The 26,845-nt window shown below is 39.8% G+C and overlaps 7 protein-coding genes across 7 annotated transcripts; 3 read left to right on the forward strand and 4 right to left on the reverse strand.

Moving 5' to 3' along the window:
• Positions 1-963: 963 nt before the first annotated feature.
• GCK72_002728 (uncharacterized protein) lies at positions 964-1,295 on the reverse strand (the record flags this gene model as incomplete). Its single annotated transcript, XM_003112080.2, has 2 exons — positions 964-995; positions 1,046-1,295. 2 exons carry the CDS (start codon positions 1,293-1,295, stop codon positions 964-966), a joined length of 282 nt encoding a protein of 93 aa, XP_003112128.2.
• GCK72_002729 (uncharacterized protein) lies at positions 1,060-1,350 on the forward strand (the record flags this gene model as incomplete). Its single annotated transcript, XM_053723565.1, has 2 exons — positions 1,060-1,147; positions 1,238-1,350. The coding sequence occupies 2 exons, from the start codon at positions 1,060-1,062 to the stop codon at positions 1,348-1,350; spliced, it is 201 nt and encodes a 66-aa protein (XP_053592210.1).
• A 618-nt stretch (positions 1,351-1,968) lies between these two features.
• GCK72_002730 (uncharacterized protein) lies at positions 1,969-3,659 on the reverse strand (the record flags this gene model as incomplete). Its single annotated transcript, XM_003112012.2, has 6 exons — positions 1,969-2,130; positions 2,189-2,447; positions 2,564-2,729; positions 2,811-3,027; positions 3,078-3,172; positions 3,512-3,659. The coding sequence occupies 6 exons, from the start codon at positions 3,657-3,659 to the stop codon at positions 1,969-1,971; spliced, it is 1,047 nt and encodes a 348-aa protein (XP_003112060.2).
• A 14,585-nt stretch (positions 3,660-18,244) lies between these two features.
• On the reverse strand, positions 18,245-19,388 carry GCK72_002731 (uncharacterized protein; the record flags this gene model as incomplete). Its single annotated transcript, XM_053723566.1, has 2 exons — positions 18,245-18,486; positions 19,259-19,388. 2 exons carry the CDS (start codon positions 19,386-19,388, stop codon positions 18,245-18,247), a joined length of 372 nt encoding a protein of 123 aa, XP_053592211.1.
• On the forward strand, positions 18,273-20,404 carry GCK72_002732 (uncharacterized protein; the record flags this gene model as incomplete). The annotated part of the gene is made up of 4 exons (XM_053723567.1): positions 18,273-18,641; positions 19,537-19,695; positions 19,859-20,176; positions 20,225-20,404. The coding sequence occupies 4 exons, from the start codon at positions 18,273-18,275 to the stop codon at positions 20,402-20,404; spliced, it is 1,026 nt and encodes a 341-aa protein (XP_053592212.1).
• On the reverse strand, positions 19,525-20,521 carry GCK72_002733 (uncharacterized protein; the record flags this gene model as incomplete). The annotated part of the gene is made up of 3 exons (XM_053723568.1): positions 19,525-19,805; positions 19,951-20,148; positions 20,203-20,521. 3 exons carry the CDS (start codon positions 20,519-20,521, stop codon positions 19,525-19,527), a joined length of 798 nt encoding a protein of 265 aa, XP_053592213.1.
• A 2,267-nt stretch (positions 20,522-22,788) lies between these two features.
• GCK72_002734 (uncharacterized protein) lies at positions 22,789-26,239 on the forward strand (the record flags this gene model as incomplete). Its single annotated transcript, XM_003111847.2, has 7 exons — positions 22,789-22,941; positions 22,995-23,101; positions 23,153-23,247; positions 23,475-23,677; positions 24,157-24,340; positions 24,780-24,945; positions 26,122-26,239. 7 exons carry the CDS (start codon positions 22,789-22,791, stop codon positions 26,237-26,239), a joined length of 1,026 nt encoding a protein of 341 aa, XP_003111895.2.
• Between the last annotated feature and the right edge of the window lie 606 nt (positions 26,240-26,845).

Consider the following 26,845-nt stretch of genomic DNA (forward strand, 5'->3'; position numbering starts at 1 on the left):
CTGATGAATCCATTAGAAATCTTGCTCCTTATATTCATCGTCTCTTATCAGATTCCCAATTTTTTCTGTGAACTTCAATCGTTTATCTCTTGATCAAGATCTAATCTTGATGACTTGAAAACTTTCGTCAGAAGCGTAGTTCTTATTTACAATCAGACGTGAAGAGAATTATCGACATGGAATTTTGACAACATAATAAATAAAGTTAGGGCAAAGGTTCAATTAACAAATTATGAACGCGGCTCTCGTCTCGTAAAATCTATTTTTTTAAAACATAATTCGAAAATTCGCAAAGTTATTAGCTCGGCACAGTTATTACAACTGCGCTCTACCAAAAAGCAGAAAGTTTGCACACAATTTTCATCGGTTTCGGTAGGGCGCGGTTGTAAGAAGCGTGCAGAGCTAATATCAGAAAGTTGTCACCTAAAAAAATGATTTGACGTACAAACTTCAGATAAAATTTGATTATTTCAACAAAACATGATTTCTTTACTCCAACCTCAAAGTTGGTTATCACGTCCTTCCATAATATCATTCTACAAGACGAAGAAACGTTCCAAATTGGAGAATGAAGAAGAAAAGAAAAGATTCGATATTGTTCCGAATGTTAGGGAATCCAATACGAAAGTTTGAAATAAGTCTGGAACATTCCCTAGTCAGTTAATCTTTTGACCGTCGACAACCTATACTAAAAGAAGCCTGTGGACCAATTCGATGGGAAGTTCGAACTTTGCTATTTGCTAGGACGATAACAACGACATGATCCACATGAATTGTCTCTATTCAAAATACGAAAAACGAAACCAGAGGAGCGTTTTCGCGACAGTCTTACAGCGACCCCTGCAATTTCTGCTCTGAAAAATTCACCCCAAAACATAAACAAAACAGTTCTTCAAAAAATCTTCATTTTTATTTCAAGTATTAGGTTGGAGGTGCAATGCCGTTGTTGATGGATACTGTAGTCTAGAGAGCAGCCAGAAGAACGACGGAAGCTCCTGGAATTGTCTAGTTTCAGTATTTGTAAAGAAAAGATAGAAGGGCTTACCGAGTCCGTAGCTCATGAAAGCAGAGGAGCTGGTTCCATTTCCTCCATCGGCTGGTGCTTCTGGTGCTGCTGCGTCGCTGTTTGATCCAGCATCAGCTGCAGGTGGGGCTTCAGTTTCCGGGGCGGCCTTTGGAGGTTCTGGGGTCTTCTCCTTTGACACTACTGTGGGCTCTTGAGTGGTGGACTCTTCAGCTCCGACGGTGGCCAACAAAGCGAGAGCCAGGAAGAGAATGGTTGTCTTGCGGATCATGGTTTATCCCAACTCGGTTGAAGATTTCAGTGATTTGCGGCACGGCGCTGGATAGGAAGACGAGCGAACGATTCGAAGTTCAAACTGAGGTTTCCACTGTCGACCGCCCTTCTTTTATGCACCGCCCTTATCAGTACCCCAGATCTACGAGGCTTTCCACGTCAAGCTGTCCCACTTACGTGAGATTTTATTCTGCTTTTTGACTTTTTTGACTTTTTGATTTTTGAAGAAAAGGAAAAAGAAAAGTCACGCCAATAATTTTTCTTTTCTTCACGTGAGGATGAGCAAAAGATTCTGATGGAACAGCGGGTTTATGACGGCCAGGGGCAGCAGCGCGCGGCTCTCGTCTGTTTGGCGTATCTGGTGGCGAATCTGTTGGTTAGGCGCGCATTGGGGGTTCGGGTCTACCTTTAAACAAAGATTTTGGGAACGCGATGGGCCCACACGAGCGATCAAGGTTCAATTCTCGACACCCCTAAATTTTAATTTTTTGTTTTTTTTTTTTTTAATTCTTCAACGCTCGATTAAAATTGTGTAAACATTCATTAATTTCATGAAAACAGTCAACATTTTTTATTAAAAAAAAGAAAAGATGATTGAAAATTCAAATGAGCAAAGAGATATTTTGAATTAAATTATACCAAAAAACTATTAAAAAATCTTTTTTTTCTTTTTAAGATTTCTCTCTAGCCGTCGTCATCATATCCAAATTTCGTTTCGAACCGCCCGGTGATTGTAGGTTTGTTGTGGTTCCCGTATTCAGTTCAGTCGTATATTTCTGGTATCCCTCATCCAAAAGTTCCAGAACTTTCATATAGTGATTTTCCATTGTTTGCTGGAAAAATGATATTTTGACGCTGCGTGAAAATTTCTAGTTCGCTGCGAGCGCTTACATGAACAAGTACAAAAACCATCGAAAGCAGTGATAAATCAATGAAATGAAGAGTGAAAATGATGGCTCCAGATACGTGACTCGTCGGCACTAAATCTCCGAATCCTACTGTTGAAAATGTGCTGAATGAGAAATAAATGGCATCCCAGAACACGAATTTCTCGTAACTGGCGATTCCGAGAGCTCCGAGAATCCAGAAAACGAAAAGAAGAATGAACGATTTGGTGACGGTCATTCGGACATTTACTTTATTGTTTCCGCTGGAATTTTTTGAAATTTTTGATCTTATCAGTAGTTTTTTTTTCAGATAATGGGCAAACGCGATCCATCGCACTCCACCTAGTTGAGTTTCAGTAGAGCGCGTTTGTGTGCTTACCATATCCGAATACACCTCGCCACTACTCCTAGCGCCCAATTACAAACTTTCAACGCGATTTTTCCATTGTGTCGGAGCACATAAATCGTCAGGGCGATTCCAATAATGACGTAGATCACTGTCACCATTTTCCCGGCTATCGTATAACAAACTAACTGACCGTAACCTGGAAAAGGTTTTAGGCATACTGTACTCCGTGGCCGGGGAAATTCGAAAGTTCAGGAATCCTAGGTCACCGTATCTTTACCTATAGTCGTAATACAAGTCAATACATAAGCTAGGCCATCCAAGTATGTTCTGATATGTTTTGAAGGGTTTGAATCCATCAATAAATCATAAATCTTTTTCAGACATTTGTTGTTTTCCTCGTTGTCCGACGGTTGCAATGGAGCGCATTTACTGGGTGCCAGTGATTTATAGAGTTTCTTCGATTTGTCTATCAGTTCTTCTTTGTATTTCTCGAACTGAAAATTAATGGGATATTTCGAATTGCAAGTTAATGGGATATCCTTACATTCATATCAGACTTCGATTCAATTTGCCAGAACAAAGCGGCTCCTCCTCCAATATAGAGGATGAGGAATACAAAAGCGATGATTGTGTTGAATTCTGAAATTTGTTGAGCTATGTTTTTGTAATTGACAACTATGTATCTGATTTCTCTTATAGTTTTTGAGATATGAGACGTTGAAATTACTTGTAAGTCCAGATTCTTCGCGACACTATATCTCAAGAATTTGAAGAGCTATCAAAAAGTTGTCAATTACAAAAGTGATCATTATAAAATTTTACATATTTTACTAATTGACAACTTTTTGATAGCTGTTTTGGCTATCGAGATACACGCCTTTGAAGTCCGGACGGTAAACAGAGAGATAGAGGGCGCGCAGAGAAGTCAGACACTCTAGCTTCTCTGCGTATCTCCTCTCTCTCTCTCTCAAATCTTACTCCTTATTTTCTTTAATGTCTTCCTGAAATTCGTGGGTTTCGGTTTCTCTTTTGACTTGTCTTTCGCATGATCCACAAATGTGAAAACTGATTGTTTTCTGACTAAATGATGTGTTTCGGGCGGCACTTTTTCCATTTTTCTCTCCATAAATTTATTGATAATTCGGTCTGTGTGTCTGTGAGTCCCATCACTAAAAGTATGGAGTTGTTTGAGGTGAGAAAAGTGGAGAGGTCTTACTTTGAAGATACCGAGTTGCTTCTTAACAAACGAAGATCTGGATTGGGACTTCGGAGTGGGTCGGGAGATCGGCTGGAAATTTGGATGGGTCTTCAATTTTAGGATAACAGGTAGAAGAGTAATAGAATGACAAAATGAGAGAACGAAGAGAAGCTAGAGTGTCTGTCTTCTCTGCGTCTCCTCTCTGTAGTCTCTCTCTCTCTTTGCCGAGCACCGGAACAGTCCTCTTTGGAGACACGTATCTCAAAATCTAGAAAAGATATCAAAATGTTGTTAACTACTAAAATATAGAAAATTTTATAATAATTATTTTTGTAGTTGACTGTTTTTTGATAGCTTTGTAACTTCGTGAGATTTAAAGGCTTACAAAGAGCGTAGCTTTTCATATGAAAGTTCATTAAATAGTTTTCTTTGAAGTCGCGTATCTCCAAAACTAAAAGCTCTAAGCAAGAAGGACCAACTGCAAAAATGGAGATCTAGATTTGATCTACAAGAAAACAATACATTTGAAATGTTTCATAACAAGAAACTTCGAAAAAAGTTTTTACAAAAATAACAATACATTTTGAGCAGCTGATTCTCCAATTCTATTTTTTTCACCAATTTGAACAAACCTTTCTAGCCTCCTATTGTAAGCAGCCATGGAGAATTTCAGACTAAGAAATTTTCAGAAAATTTAATTGCAGAGTAACCCTAGATGTCAGATGGAATATGTTGGTGAGGAAGAGTTCACGGGAATAATTAAAATTTCATTGCAGTGAATTCAAAAGGCTTTTTTGAAAAATTACTAAAATTACATAGAAGTGACTTAATTAGTGTAATTAAGTAATCCAATTAATTCGCATTTCCAATGGTCTCCGTAGCAAGTCCCTCATCTCCTCAAACTACTGCAACATTGTTCGACTTTTGGTCATTTCCATTTTTCTCTCCCAACTAATCCCATTTCCTCTCTCCTTTCGTTTTTCTTCATTTCATTCTCATTTCCATTTCATTTCGTTCTTTTTTTTTCGTATCAACAGCTCATTTTCATTTCGCTCCACCCCTCCTGCTCCTTCCAAACGCATTGATTATGTGGTTTCGCAATGTTTTGGGATGGGTGGAAGAGTCAAATTGAAACAGTGAAAATAGAACAAAATTGGAAAGCAGGAAAGCAAAACTTGACAACTTTTTGGTAGCTCTCCTAGTATTTGAGATACGCGCTTCTGAGGAGATGTATTATCTATATCACGGCACGCTTCTTACAATCGCGCTCTACCGAAACCAAAGAAAATCGTGTGCAAAATTAAGAGACTCAGAGAAAAAGAGACATTTCTCAAGGGAATTTCGGTGGAGCGCAGTTATAAGAAATGTGCCTAGATAATAGCTGAAACGTAGAAGTAGAGGGCGCAGAGAAGCTAGAGTGTCTGACTTCTCTGTGTCTCCTCCTCGTCTCCATTTATTAGATAAGTTTTAGACTAACTCGGAGTTTCTCGGGATTTGATGTCGGGGAGAAGACGCAGAGAAGTCAGACTCTCTAGCTTCTTTGCGTCTTCCCCTCTTGTCATTTTGAATCACCTTTGAAGACGTATATCTCCAAAACAGGAAGGGTTATCAAAATGTTTTTAATTACAAAAATGTGTAAAATTTTCTGCAGATAGTTTTTGTAGTTGACACCTTTTTGATAGGTCTTCTAGTTTTTGAGATATGCGTCATTGAAGATGAAGAGCTAAAGTGAGAAAGCACCAGAGAGTCACTTCTCTTCAACGTTAAGTATCTCAGGATCTATGGGAGCTAGGACAATGTGGTCAACTACAAAAATGAAGATCAAAACTTGATATTTTCAAAAATTGTAAATTTTGTAACATGTTATCATAGGAGACACCCGCAATGGGTTCTCAAAAGTTGGCCTATTTCTACAAGATTTTCACTTTACATATATCGATTTTTGGCAATTCTTCGCGTCTAAATTTCAGAAAAAATCAGATCAATATTTCTTATTAAATCCTGTATTAAGGGTACACTTTTTACTATTTTCTCAATTGCTATTACCTTTAAAACCGTTCTGCTCATACCGTAAAACCTGTAATAGAGGCGCACCAAGCGGTGCCCCTGTTTGCAGCGGTATATCTCGGTTCCCAAAGGATATATCAAGAAATTGTTAACTGACAAAAAATAGCTTAATATTTATAGAATATTTTTTCAGTTGAAAACATTTTCATATCTTTAAAGACATCCGAGATATGATGCTCCAAACTTTTGCTAGCGGGTATTTTTTTAAGTGAATTTTCATTTTTCTGATTAGAAGAAAATCCTTTTTTTTAGGCAGAATACCCTACAATTTTGACCCTCAAACTCGTACATATTGCTTCTGGAGCCATCCCCTTTTTTTCGTCTCATTTGACCTTCTCTCTCCCGTTTTTCTTCAACAATCGCCTCATTTCCATCCCTTTTTCTGCAAAAAAGTGGTTCTTTCGTTCTTTTTTCTTCTCCTCCACAAGTGACTAAGAAAATACATCAATTAAGTGGTTGCTCGACGAGCCGTCTCTTTTCTTCAAAAGACAGAGAAGGGGTCACTTTCTTAGAATTTATGTGGTGTCTCAACCGGAACGACCGAATTTTTCACTGTGAAATATGACATTTTGTCTCTCTCCGAAGGGACTTTTCACTCTCGAAACCTCATTTATTTTGAAGGGAAAAATGGGGAAGATGATGAGGGGAGGGGCGCGTTTTGGACAAAGTTTTGAGAGAAGAGCATTCAGGATTTAGAGACAATGGATAGGCTCGGTTGTGTTTAGGAGCTTGCTATATGGATAAAATATAGTCAATTTTTAAAAAAAGTTTTGAACTAATTGTAGATCAAGGTTAGTTCTTTGTTTTTGTAGTTGACTACTCTTCAATAACTATTCTAGGTTTTGAGATATAGGCGTTTAAAGATTGTTACCTGGAGAAAGACGCAGAGAAATTAGGGCGTCTAGTAGTCTGCGTCTCCTCTCTCTTGCTTCCAAATTTGAAAGGGTATATCTAGCGAACTTGAATGGCTAGAAATTAGCATTAAACTAGTAAACTGTAGAGAATTTTAAGGATATCATTTTTGTAGTTAATAACTATTTTGTACGGTTGCTCTCCAAAGAGTTATGAGCGTTAGAACTGCAACTACTCGGAAACGAGAGAGCAGAGAAGTTAGACACTCTAGCTTCTCTGCGTCTAACAAAATTTGTGAAATTTTAAGGGGCACATTTTTGCAATTGACACCTTTTTGATAGAATTTCAAGTTTCAGAGATAGAGCGGTTACCATCGTAGAATCAGTAACAACTATTTGAAATCATCTATCTCAAAAACTCAAGGTTTTCTAGACTTTTCCCAATAAAAACTGTTTTTCTCATGATTTTGGTCGAGTATTTAGTGAAAACAAGCAATATAAGATGATGTTAAAGTTGACGGAAAATTCGAGTCAGGTGACTTATTTCGTTTTATTTTTCTCAAAAATTCAGAGCTCATAGTCCCTTTGTATCATCTTGCCGATACGATTGTCGTATGGTTACTGTAAGTTCGATAAGCGGTGTAGATAGGTCAAATCTGAAACGCGCCACCGACACCCCAGTCCCTTCTCCTATTTGTATTTTCCCCCCTTCTTACAATTCTTTTTTCTCCTCGAACCGCCTTTTTCACTTCCATTTTCTCCTTTTTATATACAATCATATTCTATACAAAACCCATCCATTCCGTCCTCCCCCACCTCTTCTCACTCATCATAATAGCACCATTTCCGGTGTCTCTTTACTTTTTTTCCCTCTTTTTAGTATAGTCATCATTGTATGAGTCCTCGCCGTTATAGTACTCGAATCGAATGAATGAACTAGTAAATGGATATGTATCGGAATTAGGTAACAATGAAGAAGAGTAAGAGAGAGAGAGAGGGAGATGATATAATTATGGGGTGTCAGGGGGGTGAAGTGACAACGATTAGCTAATATTGGGGTGGAGGGGAGAGAGAGATTTAATCTGAAATTTATTAGATGAGTTGGGTGAAAACGAAGTGAACCGGAAGGGAGACATTTTTGAAAAATGATAGCTATAACTAATGGGAGCTACATCACCGTGTAGTAAGATATGCAATTTTTCCTTTTTCAGTTGAAAATGACCATCTTTGAGAGGGTGTTACGGTATCACTTATTGTCCCACAGTGTAAATTATGCATAAACCATACAGATCAAAAGTAGAGCTTCATTTTTGTAGTTGACAACTTTTTTGTACGGACACTCTCTAGAGAGCTACACATCGACAAGGTAATTTCTTCTTCAAATCGACCAATTCCAGGGCAAAATAGAGTGATTATTGAGCTGTCCCCTTAAAATGAGCATAACTCTCTAGGGAGTATCCGTACTACTTTTGATCTGAATAATTCATTAAAAATCTACTTAATGGGACAATCAGAATTACCATGACACACTCACAAAGTTTGACAATTTCAACTGTAAAAGGTAAATGTTCGTATCTTTTTGCACAGTACTGTAATTGTTCCAATAGTTCACAGTTCCCCATATGCTTTCACAAAATCTCTGTTCTTCCTCCCCTCCCGTGTTTCAACTCATTACAATACAACACTTCACCTGACCTAATTATCATTTGTGTTCCAGTTATTATCACTTGTTTATTTGTTTTCCCTCCATTCATTTTATCATTTTCCACCACCTCTTCCCTCACTTCAAAGCCATAAAACTTTTGAGATAAAACTAATACTCTTGATGGAAAGGAACACGACAAAGACAGTGAGTCTTGTTATCAGTGGGGGCATCAGTGATCACTAATTAAGGAGAAGGTGAGTAGAAGTTCAGGTACTCGAATCTGAAAAAATGTCAGCTGTCTCATCTCGTCCAGTCTCCGAAATTTTCGGATCCGTATTTCAAGATTGCGGGTGTTTCAAAAATTTGTTTATCGCTCTGATTCGGCCCTATCTTCGTCTCGTCTTGCCTATTCCCACCTAGACCCCCAGTCCCATCTTATGAGTCTTAGGACACTAGAATCTCGATATATTCAGAAATGTGAATCATTCAGAATCTGAACTATCGCAGGCAACAAATCAGGAACGCTGGAGACGAAACGAATCGAGAGAATTCGGATTTCCTATATTCTTGGGAGTCTCGGGAGTCGGTCTGGAACTCAATATTCTAAACTCCCGATCCGAGACCGGACGAGACTCCATTCGAAATTCCTGAATTACAGAATCTAGGATCGAGCTACAGTAACCCGGATTCAATGTTTTAGCTACCGTAACTCCTAGAATCGTCTAAACTACTGTAATCCTTTACGTCCTGATTCCAAAGTTACAGTACCTCTCTAGGATCCAACTACAGTAATACGGATCCAGGATCCAAGATTTTTCATCCTGAGTTACAGTAACCCGGATTTAATTTTCTAGCTCACTGTCACGTTTTCTCGAGACCACAAGGTCTCGAGATTCCAAGATCGAGAATCCTGTCAGCCTTCATCTCGTTGAGACTCCCAAGACGAGACCCAACGAGAACCAACATACGAAACGAGACGAGACTTCTCGAGACTCTCGTTCTTATCTGTATCTCCACAATCCCCCATATTTCTGTCAACTCTCCAAAAACATTTGTTTTCCCTATTTCTCTACTTTTTTCGAAACAAAAGCAAGTATTTTTTGTTTTCTTTTCCCCCAAAATCTTCCAATCTCTTCTTCCCCACTTTTCTGTAGATTTTTGCGATGAGTCACAGGTGTTATTAGTCATGAGAGAATTGAGGAGAGAGAGAGAGAGAAAGTATGTATTACAACGCGTTGACCATTGGGACAGAAGAGAGAGAAAAGTGACTAATGGAAACGGAAACTCTCTCTCTCTCTCGAACAGAAATAATGTGTCATTCATTGGGGAAGAAAAGGTGTTCGATTGATGGATTGATTTGAATGGAACTGGGTGGAAATGATAAGCAATTTAGTGGGTTTTTCCTCAGGTAGAAAAAATAGTAGGAAAACAAAAAACAATCGAATTACCCCAACTGATATATAAGGAAACAGATCTCTTGCTCATAATTCTTTTTTTCCTAATCGACAGCGTTTTTGTGTGAAACCGGCTAGTTCAAGTAACGATAGCTGTAGTTATAGCAGATTTTAAGATTTTTATCCTTCATTTTGTAATAACTATTGTACATTTTGAGATATCGCATTATGGAGAGAAAATAAGTTATTTTCAGAACCACATATTTCAGAAAGGTGAAGCGATAGAAAAGCGTTATTGTGCTGAAATATGCTGAAATTTCACTTTTCATATAGATCAGAAATCAGGCTACATTTTTATAGTTGACAACTTTTTGATATTTTTTCATGCTGGCGAGATATCAGCGTTCAAAGTTGAACAATTGAGAGAGTAAGAGAGATCAGAGAAGTCAGACACTCTAGCTTGTCTGCGTCTCCCTCCCACTCGCTACTATGTTCAAAGGGGTATATCTCAAGAGCCTGAGGAGCTATCAAAAAGTGACCAATTACAAAAATGTTGCGGATGAAATTTTGCACATCTTATCAGTTGATCACTTTTTGATAGTTTTTCAGAATTCAGAGATGGAGACGCAGAAATGTCAGACTGTACATTTCTCTTCTATCTCATCTTCAAATACACATATCTCAAAACCAAGAAGAGCTACCAAAAAGTTGTCAACTACAAAAATGAAGATTTAGTTTTGATCCACTCAAAAAGTATAAATTTGACAAATTTCGAAAATCCCCTCCGCCAGATCTAGTCGCCTTTTTTCTCAAAGCACATGTTTTAAGACTATCTATTTTTGTATGAGTCAACCTCACTATCAGAAGGATACGGCCCAAAAACTGGCCAAGATTTTTAGACCCCTCTACCCCAAAATTTCAGACCCCTCAACTAATTACCCACAACTCATCTAAAGCTCTTACTCCCCTCTCTCATTTCAAACTCTTTACAACAAAAACATCGTTAACAAAATAGAAAAATGACCAGCAGGTATATCTTCTCTGTTGTAATGACATTAACATTTGGCTAGTGGTTCTATATAGTTTTTGGAGAGAGTGTGTAAACCCTTTTTGACCAAAAATTTAATGTTGATTCTTAAGTGAGTAGTGAGCATAAAGGTCTTGGGAGGGAAAATGTAATAAGAAACTTTAGGAATGTTTTACTGAAAATAAGGTGATTGGGAAACGGGTGGGGTCGACATCAAGTTCTCTGAGAAGTCAAGTAGTCAGGAATTGTCACAGTTGCTCAAACGATATGACATAGAAAAAATTCAGAGCTACATATTGGTAATTGACAATTTTTTGATAGCTCTTCAGGCTGTTGAGATCTGCGTCTTTTAACATAGTAGCGAGAGGGAGGGAGACGCAAAGAAGCTAGACAGTATGACTTCTCTGCGCTCTCTCCCTCTCTCTCTCTTCTTCCCTGTTGCTCCAAAATACCCTTCAAAACTCTTTCAAATGAATCATTTTGATTTAATACCTTTCAATTCCTCCCCTCGTTACTTATTTACCTTCTCTTCTCCCTCCTTCATTTCCACTCATAAATCTGATGACCCATTCAAAAACCGCATTATTGTGTCCACTCTCATCTTCTATTTCGGTTCCCAGGATACTTTTTCTCCTCTTTTTTCTCTTCTTTTCTCTCATTCGGCATCTTCCACAAAAAAGCGTGAATTACACGGTTACTACTATGTATTCACATTCCAACTGAACAACTTTCAATTCTTCGTTCTCCATGTGTATACAGTAGGCTTCTTCTTCCTCATTGTTGGCAAAAGTAGAAGAAGAAGATAGAAATTTCGAGAATCTAAAAATAAGAAAAACAGTCAGATGGAATGCTTTTAGTGCGTTGATTTGTGGGGTGAGGAAGATAATTGGATTTGATAATTGAAATTTTTATCATGAGCAATAGTTTTGAAAAGACCAAAAAACAATACTACGGTAACCAAACGAGGATGAGAGAGAAGAGGCGCAGAGAAACTAGAGTGAAACTTCAGAACGTCATTACTTCATAGCTTGCGGAGTTATCAAAAAGGTGTTAACTACAAAAATGATTGGTATAATATTCTACACATTTTACTAGTTGACAACTTTTTGATAGCTATTTTGACTGTCGAGATACACCTCTTTGAAGGGTAAATAGAGAGAAGGGAGAGTGAGTGTACGCAGAGAAGCCAGACACTCTAGCTTCTCTGCGTCTCCCGGTGTTGGCTGTTTATGGAAACTGAAATCTTACTCCTAATTTTCTTCAAAGCCTTCTTCTACACATTTTTTAAGTTAAAATCTTCACTGTAGCTTTACAATGAAATGAGATATACGTAGTCTTCTACACTATTTCAGCCACTGGGCTTGGAACAGTCATATCTGAAAATCTATTGAAGCTATAAAAAAGTTGCAGACTACAAAACTGATCAGTATAGAATTTAGCACATTTTGTTAGTTGAAAACTTTTTTCTAGCTTTTTGATGTAGCAAGATATGGTCTTTCAAAGCAGAGCCAGCATCGAGCGCCGTCATGCTCGCTGCGTAGCGACTCGTCAAGTGATAAGCCGATACGGATTTCCAGCAACCCCTAGTTTTTTTCTAAATCGAGGATTCCTCTTGTCTCTCTCCTTCTCATTTCTAACTTAACCTATTTCAACTTGTCATCCAATTCCATTAACACCTTTCTCCTCTCCTCTTTTCTCTTTCATCACTCTTCATTTCCCTCTTTTTTCTATCGCCCCCGGGTGGTATAATTGCCTCCTCGCCTTTCATCAAAAATGAGGGCACTATCGGGAGATACATACCCACCGCCACGAAAATTCTAATTCTATTCCGGTGTTGAGATGGGCGCCTCTCGTTTTCCCAAAATGTGATGATCCCTCTCTTTTTCCGAGAATGGAAGAGGAAAAGGCGATAATGGGTGGGGTAGAGGGAGAGAAGGGATTAGCCAACGATAGGCATCTCTGGACATATGTTGTTAGCTACGATGTGTTTGGACCATAGTAAATATTTTGTGTATATTTAGATTAGGATGCGAACCAACCACCTCATTTCGTTAATGGATCTAAGCTGGCGAAAAAAGATTTGTTGGGGGCAAAGTTTGAACCCCTGACCTCGTGGACAGCGCGCGCAACCATTGCGCCACGCCTCACGCAGAACTGTAAGGTGGAAGGGCTTATAGAAAACCAAGAGTTTTTGGAAGAAGCTCGCCGCGATAATTTTGGTAAAAATGTCAATTTTCGTACTGAAGGCCAAGTCTATTCCCCACCCAAGGTCAAGTGGTACCCTAACACGTGGCAGAAGTGGGTCATTCCATATGGGAATCGTCGTGTGCAAATAACACTTATTCTTTACTCAATATGTTCGCTCGCTCCCTGTCTAAACTTGATTCATTTTTTCTTCACCCCAATAAATTTGAAAATGCTTCTCTTATCTCGAGTTCCAAATCTTTTAACCAGTAGGCGTCACCCTTCACTTCGAATCGGATTACTTTAGTCCATATAGATACCGATCTCTTTGTAAACCCTCTCTCTCTTCAGTCCCTCCTCCTACCGACCATCTGTCCATCTTATGTGGAACAGATAATTATGGTGGAGACCGGGAGAGAAGAAGAAGGACCTTCTCTCTTGCAATGTGGTTGGACACACCACATTGACTTGGAGGCAGAAGAGGGAGAGAGAGTATGTAAATTGAGGAGAGTGGCGAGACAATATGGAGGAATGAGTGACCCCTCGAAAAGATGGGTTTTTGGTGGTGTAATTGGGTGGAGAAAGGAGGAGACGTGAAGAGAAGAACACCATTTTCTTTTTTTGCGTTGCCACCACTAACAGCACCTTCTAATAAGCAGCCGGCGAACTTTGGTGTGACGCCATGATTTTCAAGGTAGCCCGATAGTCGTGATTTTGAATTCTGTGAATCTAGGACTACATTTTTGTAGTTGATAACTTTTTTCCGGCTCTTCTGGGTTTTGAGATATGCGTCTCTAAAGTTACGTATTTGAAGCTGCGCGTACTCATTAGAAGCCAACTTTAAACCAGTGTATCTCTATTCTTTGGAGAGCTATCAAAAAGTTGTTAACTAACAAAATATGAAAATTTTCATCTAGATCAATTTTGTAGTTGGCAACTTTTTTTAAAATTCAAGCATTCTGAGATATGGATCTTCAAAGTTTGGCATTTAACTGAAACGAATTTATAGGTGCTACCTCTAAACAGTTGCAGCAGCAGAAACTTTATCAAAGAGTTAGCAACTATGAAAATGAAGGGTCGTTTGAATCTTTCGATTCTAAATAGTTGTGAGTTGAAGACCTTCATGGTTACGGTTTTCGGTAATTGGTTGAAAAAAGGGAGTGTGCAAAGAACTCAGACACTCTAGCTTCTCTGCGATCTCTCCAGATTTCAGCCCTCTACTCCTTCTCTCCATCTGAGAGGTATATCAAACAGTTTCCAGCTATCAGTGTTCGAAGTTAGCAACCGAGACCACTTTAGTTTAAACATTCCAAAACAATTCCCCCCATCATGGCTCTCAAAATTTCATTCGAAAAACCCTTCACCCCAATCTCACCTCAATTCACCCATTCCACCTTCTGAATACACTCTTTTCATGCTCTTTTGAAAGGATCAATGTCTCCTTTTCGAACCTGATTTCTTATTCATGAAGAAATCCCACTCGAAATTCTTGATTCTTCATTTGTCACATTTACATTTTCTGCATTTTTGACACTGACATTCGGAGGGATACAAGTACTTATGCACTTTACTTTTTGTGTCCGTTTCGTAGATCAAATTTGTGTTTTTTTCTGTTCACGCTTTAATGAGGTGTTATTGAATCTTATTTTCAGAAAGATTTGTTTTTAGAATCAGCTAGTTCCTTGTTGTTAGTCTGGCGACAGTCTCCAGGGTAACGCGGTTTTATCAACCCACGCCCGTTCCTTCGTGGTTTCTCTGTGGTGGCGCAGGTGGGTGCGCGCCTCTTTTTGGTTTTACCTTCGGGAGTTCGACTCTCGTCTCATCTTTTAGTTTTTTCTTCCATTTTTCTTTTAATTTTCTGAAGAGCCATTCTTAATTAAGCCAGAAAAGAGACACTTTTAATTCCAATATCCCCATATTTTCCTCATAAAACCTTCTGCTCTCCGCTTCCCTTCCTCACCGAACCGCCCCATTTTCCATTTCCAATTTTCATTACCCATTCCAAAAATAGTCATCTTCTTTTTCTCTCTTCAAACCCAATTTCGCCTTGTTGACACCATCCGCCTCTCAACTGAAAAATTTTCCAATTTCCCCTTTTATTTTTGCGTCACCAAAAAGTGAACACAAAATTTTAAAATTATTCCGGGAAGAAATAAGGTCGTAAAACTTTTTTTTGTGAATATTTTTATCGAATCCCAATCTATTTTGACATTGTGTAGGCTGGTTGTGTTCTCTGTTATCGAATCGAATCGGTGAGTCACTCAACCACTATCCTTATCTTTTTTCTATGCATATTCCCATGTTTTACTTGTGTCCATTCCATTATTGATGATAAGATAGTCTTTGGGTCAAAGATACAATCATTCGGCTCCATGGAGCACTTTTTGGCTAAAAATCCTTCATTTCTAATTTCGGACTACGGTAGCTGAAAAGTTGTGCATGCGCATTCGGTGTATGCGTACCGTAATCACCGCTAACTTTTTCCACCGCCAATTGTTTGTTTTTGAATTTTATATTCATTTTTCACCCATTTTTCTTCTCTTTTCCGCGTCCATTTTTCTGAAAAATCTCCTCTCCATTCTTGTCAACATCATGAATATATTCGTGATATTCTCGTTGTTTTCCCCCCTATTTGTTCGTTATTCTCAACTGTTTTTCCCTTCTGTCTGTCTCTATTCACGCGTTCCGACAGGTGTATTACGACTTCTGTTTACTGCTCCGGCGTACTCTGAATTTTCGAAATTTCGCAAGCTTCAAAAGAATCCATTTGCACCTGAGTTTTCAAACATTTATTCTCAATTTTTTCCTCGTAAATAATTTTTCGACCCCCGTCGCACACAACTCGGCCGAGTACTCGGTAAACATGACTACTCGCTGTCGGTAAAAAAAACAGAAAAAGAAAGAAAAAATCATGTGAAATCGTACCAAAAAATTTGCGAAAACAAGCTTCAGGTGACCGTTACGATTTTTTCATTGTTTACCTAGTACTACTGATGAGAAAAGAAGCTTCTGACCTAGTGCAAAGAAATGTGTCATTGGAAGAAAAAGGGGGAAAAATCAGAGATTTTGTTTGATTAAAGAAAGGGGAGGAGTCGAAAGTCACAGTAATCTATCGTCACAAGTTGAAAAAGTAGGGCATTTTTAGTCGAGGTTTTCTTACGAATTTTGCATGAATTGATCTCGATAACTCACTACAAGCGTTGGTTTCTTGGCAACTCAAGCTGTGTAAAAATATCATAATAATGTCGCTGGCACGGTGTTTTCTCACATTCTGGCTACAATTCTAGTCGAAAGAGTTTTCGTCTGATCGCAGTTAAGTTTGAGCTATTATATAGCTATGGGCCGGATTTCTTGATTCACTTCTGATGCGAGATTATAACAAAGTTTATGTTCGCACGGTTTCTACGAGTTAAGTTCTAGGTGTATGAAATCGTTGGAAGAAGGCCAGAAGTCTTTCCTTGTCTGAGAAGTCTGAATAACGAACATATCTTAGAAATGAGGGATGAGGACGTTGCCATTGGTTGAGTCCGAATTCTTGTCTAACGATGGTCCGGACAATTTTCCTCATAAGAACTTTGTCGTTCTCTTCACTATATCAGCTCTAAGCTTCCCTAGCTTGTTTTCCTTCTTACTCTCATGGTGAAATCCATAGATTGTCCTCATGATGCCGTCACAGAATTCCTTTTACGCAGTAATTTTTCAAAAAAGCCACCTATTCATCAACTCTCCCTTCTCTTCTTCCATTTCTCGAAAATATCTGAAATTCCATCTAATAAATCGTCTATTGATAACCCCAAGTAGCTTCAGCAGCACATGCAAACATCCACATACAACCCGCCCCACCATCAGTCCCAAGACTCCGCCCACTTTTTTTCCGTCCGCTACGAGAGGCGGGAGAGACGCATTTGCCGCTGCCTGCAGGCGAAAGGGGGGACGTTTCGGTGGTGGTGGCTGCCCAGTCCACTGTGTGTATCATTGCGGTTGTGGTGGTTGGGTGATGGTGGGTGACGGACTGGACCAACCACTATTCTTGTGGTGTCCTTGTCGTTTGGCTATCCCCTCTCTGGCACAATGTGTCCACCCCTGCTCTCATATTCATTCATTTCGTTGTCCTTCTTTTCTTTTCATTCCATTCGTCTTTTCCGGACGGGAGAGGATATTTCATGTTCTCTTTTTGACTCTCGATTTCGTAATCCATGTTTCATGGTGTTTCACTCATTTCGAAATCATGAATGACTCATAGATCGGACTCTCGCGACTTCTGTTCATTTTCACTGTTCTATATTTGTCCTGTTTCAAATTTTAGTGTAGGTGAGAACAGGCGTTGAATCAGAATTGAGAGCAAATAGGGGGCGGCGCGGTCCGGTGCAGGTAGATCAAATGACACAGTGAGACCATTCAAATAGGTTTTTCCCGCCATTTTTCGTCTTGTCCCTCCCTTCCTCTCCTCGATCGAACAGTCCTCACTTATTGTCATTATGAATTGTATGGAGGATTGAATGACCCCCTTTTCGACACCTCTCACCTGCTGAGAACAACCGGTTTTCTTGTAAAAAGGCTCTTTTTCATGTATTTTCCCTGTTTTTTTCTGGTTTCGGTATTGTTCTGGAAGACGTAGTAGATATGCATTGAACGATGGTGATTCGTCTTTGCAGTTCATCTCAATGAGAACCAGTATTTCGCAGTTTTTTTCTCGTCATTCTCGAAAATCAGATTTCATTGTTCTTGAAATAGGTTCTGGAAGGCGTTACCGCTGGGTCATCAGCCGTATTTTTGTTTTCGAATATTCTGGGCTAATATCGATCCGCCTCCACATTCCCACAGCCTGTTTGACCTCTTCCCTCTGCTCTATCCTGTTCTAATCGACGTCACAACGGGTCAACAGACCAAACAGATTCATTGATTCTCTCATTCACCCCCATTTCCTCTGGTCTCATCGACGCTTTTTTTCCCTCATTTTTTGCCATCTTCATCTCAACCCAAAACCCATTCGTTAAGACGATTCTAGAATAGAAAATGAGCTCCCCTCTTCCTCTCAGAAGCCGAGTGCAATTAGTGCTTTTCTCGTCCTACGAGAGCAAGCCTATGCGCTCATTTCAGTTTTGTCTCTTGCCTACCAAAATGTGCTCTGAGCCAGTGGGAGAAGGCTCTCTATTCGATTACCCCCGTAATTGAGTTGACTTTCATGGGGACGACGACTGCGATGCAGTCCAGTGTCTTCTGTTTTTCTCATTTCACAATTTCTCTCTCTTTTTTTTATTCTTGTCCTTCTCTTCTTTCTCCTATTTTCGTTCCTCCCTTACGAAAATTAATGAGTCTAATCCTTTTGCAGTTTTCACTCGTCACTAACCAACCACTACAAACACATCAATAATGTCTGACGAAATCAAGAAAGTCGACGAAATCGTCGCTGAAGAGAAGGCTCCAGAAGTTCCAACTTCTGAGCCACCAGTCGACACTCCAGCAGCTCCAGTCGCTGCCGAGGAAGCTCCAAAGGTTGCTGAAGAAGGTGTAGCTGCTGCTGACGCTACCGCTGCTCCAGCTGAAGGAGACGCCGCCGCCGCAGCTCCAGAAGAGAAGAAGAAGTCTGGAGGTGTTGCTCGTCGCTTCACTTTCAACAAGAGATGGGGAAAGCATCGTGATGCGGAGGCTGCTACTCCAAAGGAGCCAGAAGCACCAAAGGATCCAAAGGAGGATGTTCTCGGATGGATTGCTCAGCAAATCCCTCAAGCTGTTCATAAGGTGAGTATTAGGACGACAGATGGTGGCAGCTGTTTCCGCCTGCTACAACAAAATTCAAATTACCGCAGTTTTCTACCTTGCGAAACCCGATCCCTAAATCCACAAAAAAAGTTCATTTCTCACTCATCAGATATTTATATTCCACAATGTATCACCTTTTGCTATTTGCAAGGTTCTCTCTCTCTCTCTATTTGATCGCGCCGTTGAGATAGTCAAACGTGTCGGCACTCTGTAAAAGGGCAGCTGTGCCAATCTCTCCTCTCCTCTCTTCACTAGTTCTCTTCACAGAGAGAGAGACCTGTACATTGTAATGTAATGTAACTAACTGCGCGCACATCAGACTCTTGCGCAACTCTTTTTCGGATAACGAAACGAGGCCTGCAAACGTTTACAATGGTTGTCCAAAGGGATGTCTGCTGATGGTTTAGATTTCTAGGAGGAGAGAGAGAGAGAGTACGGTAGAGAATGAGAAGAGCCGAGATCGGTGTCGATTTACGGTAAGATAACCGGCGTAAATCGAGAAAACTTGCGGTTTCCATGAGAGTGGTCCCTGTTTCAATATAGAAGCTAATCCCCTTTCGTCACAAACTTTCGAAACAATGAGCTCCAAAGCTCACTCGATTTCGCAATAGATTCTGCACCAACCTCGTTAATCTTCAGAAGCAGTTTTTTGAACTTGAAACGATATGTCTTCTTCTTCCTTGCATGCACAAGTGGAACCCATTCTCTATTCTGGTGCAATTGCATGTCGTCCTCTTGTTTCGAGTCAAATAAGAGAGCGTTGTTGCAAAGAGTGTTCCCCCGGGGGAGAAGAAAAGGACTATTTGTGTCATTTTCTGAACACGAGAAGCAGAGTGGAATCCAAAGAAACACCAAGTAATCATCATAATTTCAGGCTAACTTCCAAGTCATCGACTGGGTCCAAAAGACCGCTATCCCAGAGGAGGGAGATCGCAAGACCATCCCAGGAAAGGATCAAGCCACCACTCGCAACCAATTCCTCGGATTCTTCAAGGATGGTGATGTTCTCGTCAAGTTGGCCAACGCTCTTCAGGTATGTTGAAGGGATAATGAAGAAGATGATAGCGAACGGAAGTGATAATGATATGCAAATAGGTCGGAAGGTGTCAAAATCAATTAGTGAAATTTGTGGAGAGGAAATTCCTGGACATGATAAGATATCTTCATTGATAACATAACATTCTTTCAATTTTCAGCCAGGAGCCGTCGAAGTCGCCACTGCCGAGGAGAACGCCGACGCTGCCGCTCAAAAAGAGGTCCAGAAGAAGAACATCGACGCTTTCGGAACCTGGGCTCAACAGGCTCTTGGAACTGAGACTGCTCCAGTCACCAGTGATGATCTTCTTGAGAAGGGAAAGGCTGGATACTCGGCTGTCTTCCAGACTCTCTGGCAACTCGGAGTCGGAGCCAAGGAAAAGTTCGACAAGGAAGGATTCAATGTCGACACTATTGTTCAATTGGCTAACAGTGTTGTGAAGAGTGGACTCTTGAACACTATTCTTGGCTTCTTCAGAGTACGTTTCAGCTCTTCATATCATACCATAAGCATTAAATTCTTTCAGAGAAGCCGTCAATCCACCGCTGCCGTCGACGAGCCAAAGGACGACGCCGCCGCCGCTGCTGCCGGAGAAGGAGAGGCCGCCAAAGAGGAGGGAGCTACCGGAGAGGTTACAGATACCGCTGATGAGCCAGTTGCTGTGAAACAAGAGACAAGTGCACCGGCCGCTGTCGCTGCCAACTAGAAATCTGGAAGAAGTTGATTTCTCCTTCTTATCCTGTTCTAGTCTGCATCTCTCTCTCTCTCTTCTTTTCCATCTATCGTGTTCCGGTATCTCAACTGTTTCCCTCAGCCACTTCATTCCAAATATTCAATATCTTCCTCCTCTCTCTTCTTCTTCGAAATCATGATGATTGATGCAATGGCTCTCTCTCACTCGCTCAGAAAAGTAAGTGTAGTACAAAAGAAGTTGACCGAATCGTCTGCGTGTTTGATCAAGGGATTTATATGCATAAAGAGTCCTTATTTGGTCTTGGACCGTTTAGTGTAGCAGCGGAAAAGAAATGCAAAAGTGTACTCTGACGACGCGTGTGCTCACATTCCATCGGTCGGCGTGTGGCTCTTAATGAGAAGACAAGTGTTGGTTTTGTTTTGGAACCCAACTCGTCTTCCGCCCCAAATGAGGGAAATGTACGATTCTTTGTAGTCGGGAAAGGGGGGAGTAATAACGGGTCACTGAGCACTAAAAGAGGAGACCGCCCGTGTTGTTTAGAAGGTGTCGTTCAGAATAATTCGCTGAGCTTATCCCCGATTTTCTCAATAGAAAAAGAGGGCGCTATTACAATGCTTTTTTCTTCCATTTCTCGCCAACTTCTCATTTACAAATCCTCAAATAGCCGTGGCGACGGGGCAACGACCTGAACGGAGATCAGATTATACACATTTTCGCGCGACTTCCCCCCTCCCCTTCATCATACAAAAAAGCGAGAAGACCTTGACTCAACCTGACCCTTCCCCCCAAATTGTCTGTTGTCTCTTCAATGGTCCGTACTGTCTCCTCGTTTCCTGTCGTCATCATACAGGTCAACCCTTACCAACCGATCCGAAGTAATTTGAGTCGGAAAGGGGAGGAGGGAAGTAAGAGGAAACAAGAACAGGCAGGGGGTGTCTGGTGCATAAGGGAACTGTTTATATTCGAAAAGGGCAATGGGACCTTGAGAATATAATTGTTTATACTAAAAACGAAGTCACGAGCCGTCATAAGAAAACTGAGTGGTTTTTGACGTAATTGGTCTTCAATTTCTGCTCCCTTGCCAACATGGGAACCATTAGCACAATTATAACAAAGGGAAACGGAAATTATCCATCTCATTTAATACGGAAATGAGCAATAGCTGACACTGTACTAATTCTCTTTTAATTTCAGAACATCAATCGAGAAGCCTTCAATTCAATCAATCATAATTTCGGCGTCGGCCGGGCAGCAGCAATCTAATCATCTTTTCTTCAAAAGAAAAGCCACGTTTTACCAAATACCCTCACACTTTTTCCCCTTTTAATAAGACTTGATTCATTTGATCTTGTCTGAAATTCTTTTAATAATTGTCTCATTTTCCCCACAAATTCTCTCCAAATCTCTCGAATCACTCATTTCTTTTTCTTCGTATTTTGATAATTATTGATTCAGCTTTCTCATTTTTTCTCGCTTTTTTGTGTTGCCAAATCATTTGAAAACCTCATTAAATGAGTTTTTCTGATTGTTTGGTGGATTTGAGATGTTCTTGCTCGTTTTCAGAATTTGAATCTCTGTCCTTTTGCTTTTTCCGTTCAGTTTTTTCTTTCACAACTTTCGAAATAAATAATGGAACAAACCAATTACTCAAGTGTTTTCAAGATTTTCAGTTAACGATGGTTCTAGCTCTATTTCTGAATTTGGAATAAGGAATTTCATTTGATCTTTTGAAATTGGAAGGTTTCAGATGATCTCGGACTCTGCTTTGAAAGACGAGTGCTGGAAGTCGAATCGGTGAGGATTGAAAGCAATCTTCATGAAAAATATCTAGAAAATCCGGGGGAAAATCAGCCCGCAGTTTACGGGTTTTATTTTTCGAGTTTCAAGCTGTTTTAATGGTGAAAATATGTACATCTCCTCAATTTTTCTCTAAATAAGATGAAATCACGAAATTACTTAAAGGCAAAAACTGAATTAAAATATCTCTGAAACTAGTGTTTTTTGATAAAATTGCTTATATTTAGATTCTCAAAAATTTTAAATTTCGTTGAAAAAATGCCGAAATTTTATGATTTTACTTCATTTTATAAAAAAAAAGTATATTTTTCGCATTTGTCGACACATACTCTCCTTTCAACAGTCCCAAATCGATATTTTGCATGTTTTTACCGCAAAAAAGTCTCATTCGGTTTCTTCTATCTATCTCTCTCGGCCGCTATCGTTTTCCTTTTCATGTCTGCACTCTTTTAAAAGCGCAAGCTCCATCGTTCATATTCTTGTCTCCGTTTCTCTGTGTCTTCCGAAAGCCACGTTGTATTCTTTTCCCACGACAGAAAACATGCTATATTGTAGTCTATTTTCTGGAAATATTATGGGATATTTCCAGATATTCAGTGATGAGATACGAGTCAGAAGACGACGACGATGAGGAGGGACTGATTCATGAGGAATCACTGGAGAATTTGATGAAACGACGAGCCTCCGATCCGTTGTTTCTCGATTTCAACACATGGAAAAAGAAAGTTGGCAGTCTGATACAGTCTGAAAATGTAAATAAAACACATCAATACATGTTCTCTTTCAAATAAATAATAAGTTTCAGCATGTCTTAATGCATAGTGACGAGACACTTCGGAATGCGATTAATGAGGCGATGTTTCTGGAAGTGGCGTCGGATAATTTGATGAAAAAGAGAAAAATGCAATTTGAGTGAGGATTTTTAATATATTTTCTTTATTTTAAACATCTTTTTTTATCTAGACTTCTGGATGAATGTCGTAAGGAAGAAGGCTCAAAAGCTAAGAAGCTCTACGAAGAGAACATGGACACTTTGAAGAAAGATTATGGATGGAAGTGTAAGTATTAGCATGGTACCCTTCTTACAACCGAGCTCTATCGAAATATTGTGTGCAAAATTGAGAGACTTAGAGGAAAAGAGACATTTTTCAAAGGCGTTTCGGTGGAGCGCGGTTGTAAGTACTGTGCCGAGCGAATAGAAGAAAAACGTGCTCTCTCGGTATTTCGGAGGAGCGGTTTTTTTCAATAATTCCACCGATTTAATACAAAAGCTAACCGTTTTCAGTCAATTCCTACTCCAAAATGCTGACATCTGCATTCGAGAGAGCAACTCTTCCATTCGATGCTCCAGACATCACACGTCCACCCCCTTTTCAATTACCCAAAATGAATGTTCCACCACCTACATTTTTCAATTCGACACTAGTCAGACCAGCCTCCGCATCGTCGTCAACGAGTTCGGTTACTATGGCATTGGCAAGAGCTGCTGTGAGTTTTCAGAGGAAATTTAAAAGTTGACGTGGGTGAGATTTTGATAGCTCGGTTCTTGCAACTGCGCTCTACCGAAATCCTTTTGAAAAATGTCTCTTCTTCTCTGAGTGTCTCAATTTCGCACACAATTTTATTCGGTTTCGGTAGAGCGCAGTTGTAAGAAGCGTGCCGTGCTAATAGAGACTTTTTGCTATGCGCCTCCATCAACGAGTCTCTGGAACACAGTACACTCACGTTCTCCTAATTAGAAACCCCACTTACCTGCTCCTGCCTATAGATCCATTAATCTGTTTTCTAAACCACCTGCTTCTATGATGACCTATATCCTCTTTAATGAACCTGACAGGTGCCCCTCGAAACAGATTATTCCCCCATTTGGAGGCTTCTTTTTCATCCATTTCATCCACCTTTGACCAATTTCTAATACTCATTTCACCCCCATCTTCCTCAATACGAAATCTATTTTTCTTTTCCAGATCACTCCATCACCACGAGTCTCTGTTCCACTGATATCCTCACACCTTCTTCCACCACCAGTCGAAAAGAATGTGATTCGCGATTTTTCTAGGGAAGATTTAGACGAGAAGAAGAAGAAAGAAAAGAAGGTGGAAGCCGTGAAACCGAATGTGCAAGAGACGAAACCGACGGCTAAATTACCGGGTATGCATGAGACTAAATAAGCACTTTTCAGAAAATGGATTATTTTTTCTTTTCGTTAGTAACTTTATTCTTGAAATAAGTAAAATCTTGGGAAATGCGCTTTCTCTGAAAATTCGTCTGCCAAAACTTAACTGAAACACAGGCGAACGCGCTCTAGCGAACCTGAGAATGAGCTTCGGTAGAGCGCATTTTGTGTCACAGTATACTTCTGCATGAACTTCAATCTTCTTTTCATGTATATCGAACTGTTCATTCCCCCATTTTCTCTTTCCAATTTCTCCTTTCTTATTTGCTCATCACAGTTCTTACAACTGCGCTCCACCGAAATCCTTTTGAAAAGTCTTTCTTTCTCTCAATTTCGCACACAATTTTTCTCGGTTTCGGTGGAGCGCAGTTGTAAGAACTGTGCCGAGTTAATATCATCTACCATCTCTTTCAGTGATTCGTGCATTCCAAAGTACCTCATGGCGAATTCCATACCATCCGGTGCCAGTTCCTCCTCCAAAAGCGTATTTCGCTGGCATTCCACCAACGCCTCCCCCATCACTTCAAAGAAACACCGCCGTCGCTAGAAGAAGCAGATTCACAGGAGGAAACGAAAGGAGGTTGGAAATCTATTTCTCGCTGAAAGCATTCCATTCCTCTTTTTTTTTGTTTTTGCAGGGGTACAAAGTTCTCTGTTCTTTCTCAGTTAACTCTAGATAATCGGATTTTGTGAACGAGTTCAGGAAGGGAACATGACTATAATCCCTCCCCAGGGGGCATACTTTGAACTTGAAAAATTGATGTTTTTTGTCGGAATTTCAAAAAGTTCTGATATTATTGGGCAGCCGGGCTAGAAATGGCTTAATCTGAGAAATTAAACTTGACTTGCGCTGGAATTTGGCCTGCAAGAAGCTTGCGAACATACAGTACGATCTTGAGATTTTTTCAGAAGGATTACGGTAGAGCTAGTTTGTGGAAACCTATTATTAAAATAATTTATTTTTCTATCTCGAAACCACTCCGCACATGATAATCACATGGCAACGATGTTATTGGTAAACATAGCGATTATTATAGGTGATCATTAGGTATTACCAGGCAAAATATACTCATTTTCGGTTTCATTTTTACCTTTAAATTTGAGTTTTTATGCTGAAAATGCGCTCCATCGTACCTTTTTTATCATCATTCTGAAATTTTCTGAATAGTTTCGGTAGAGCGCAGTTACATAAATTATACAAAGATGTTACGAGTTTTTAGCAAAAGTGCTCTATTGAGTTTCAGCAAAAACCTCTCTCAATTTCGCACACAATTTTCTTCAGTTTCGGTAGAGCGCGCACACTAGGTTTCTATAGAGCACCTTTGCAACTTAGCAGAATGCGTAGAATCCGGAAGTTTTCCTCCTTCCTGATTTTGTTTTGAAATTGTTCAATTTCCAATCCAAAATCTCTTTCCGCCCCCACCGTTTCCTTCCTATCTAAAATCGCTCAATGCTCTTTTTTCCTTCAAAATCGAAAATAAAGTTTTTCAGTTTCCCACGCATTACATATATTTCTATACATATAAATCTCTCTACCCTCCATTTCGATTTCTTTCTTTCCATTCTTCTTCAAAAGTCTTTGTGCCGATCGCTCGTTTCTTTCCCCAATCGTCGCACGATCTGAATCTTTCTGCCGTCTTGAGCGCTCGCTTAGTCACCCATTTTTCCCTCCCGATTCCCTTCTTTTCTTGAGACATTTTCATCTCGCTTACGACATTTTTTTCAAAATTTTTTTTCAAATTTCCCTTCATTTCAGCACCCCATCGCCTTCTTCCGACTCGTCACAGTCATCTGGAGTCGTCGGAATCAACGTTCGTGGACTTTTCGTTGGAAATCGACAACGTCAAAGTTCTGGATCGTCACCAGCTAACTAGGAGGAAAGTTCTTGTTTTCTAATATTTATTTTTGTTATTTTTCTCTGTTTCGTTATTGTGAAGTTTTTGTAACTGCGCCCTGTCGAATTCCATAGTTCAGCTAGAGCGCACTTGCAAAACTGTTCTGTTTTCTATTTTCTTCTTCACATTTTCTATTCTATTCGGTAATCAGCAAAATCAAAGAACTGCAAGCTCGTCGAGCAATCACATTTCTCTGCGTCTCTTCACACCATCCCTCTCTCTCATCTCCTTATCATATCAGAAATGGCTTCACATGTCAATTCACGTGAATAATTTCTCCAAATATCGTACGATCGGACCATAGGCTGAAAGCTTATCAGCTGCTATTTGTTTGTGCTCCGAAGTTCTGTTTCCTTTGCAGAGTATATTTAAACTCCGATTTTTTTTCATTCCACATTCTATTCTCTCAACTTTTTATTGGCGAGAGGAGATGACAACGATGTAGGGGTTTTTTTCTTTTTTTGATGATAAGGAATGGGTAAAATGTGGCGTGTTCTTTTTCAATGTGTAACTTATTAGAGAGGATTAGAGAGATGGGTTTTCCGGTTCTGGGTGCGTTTTTAAAGACACTCATATTGGGAGTTT

Source organism: Caenorhabditis remanei, chromosome I (genome assembly GCF_010183535.1).
Source record: "Caenorhabditis remanei strain PX506 chromosome I, whole genome shotgun sequence".
Classification (NCBI taxonomy): domain Eukaryota; kingdom Metazoa; phylum Nematoda; class Chromadorea; order Rhabditida; family Rhabditidae; genus Caenorhabditis; species Caenorhabditis remanei.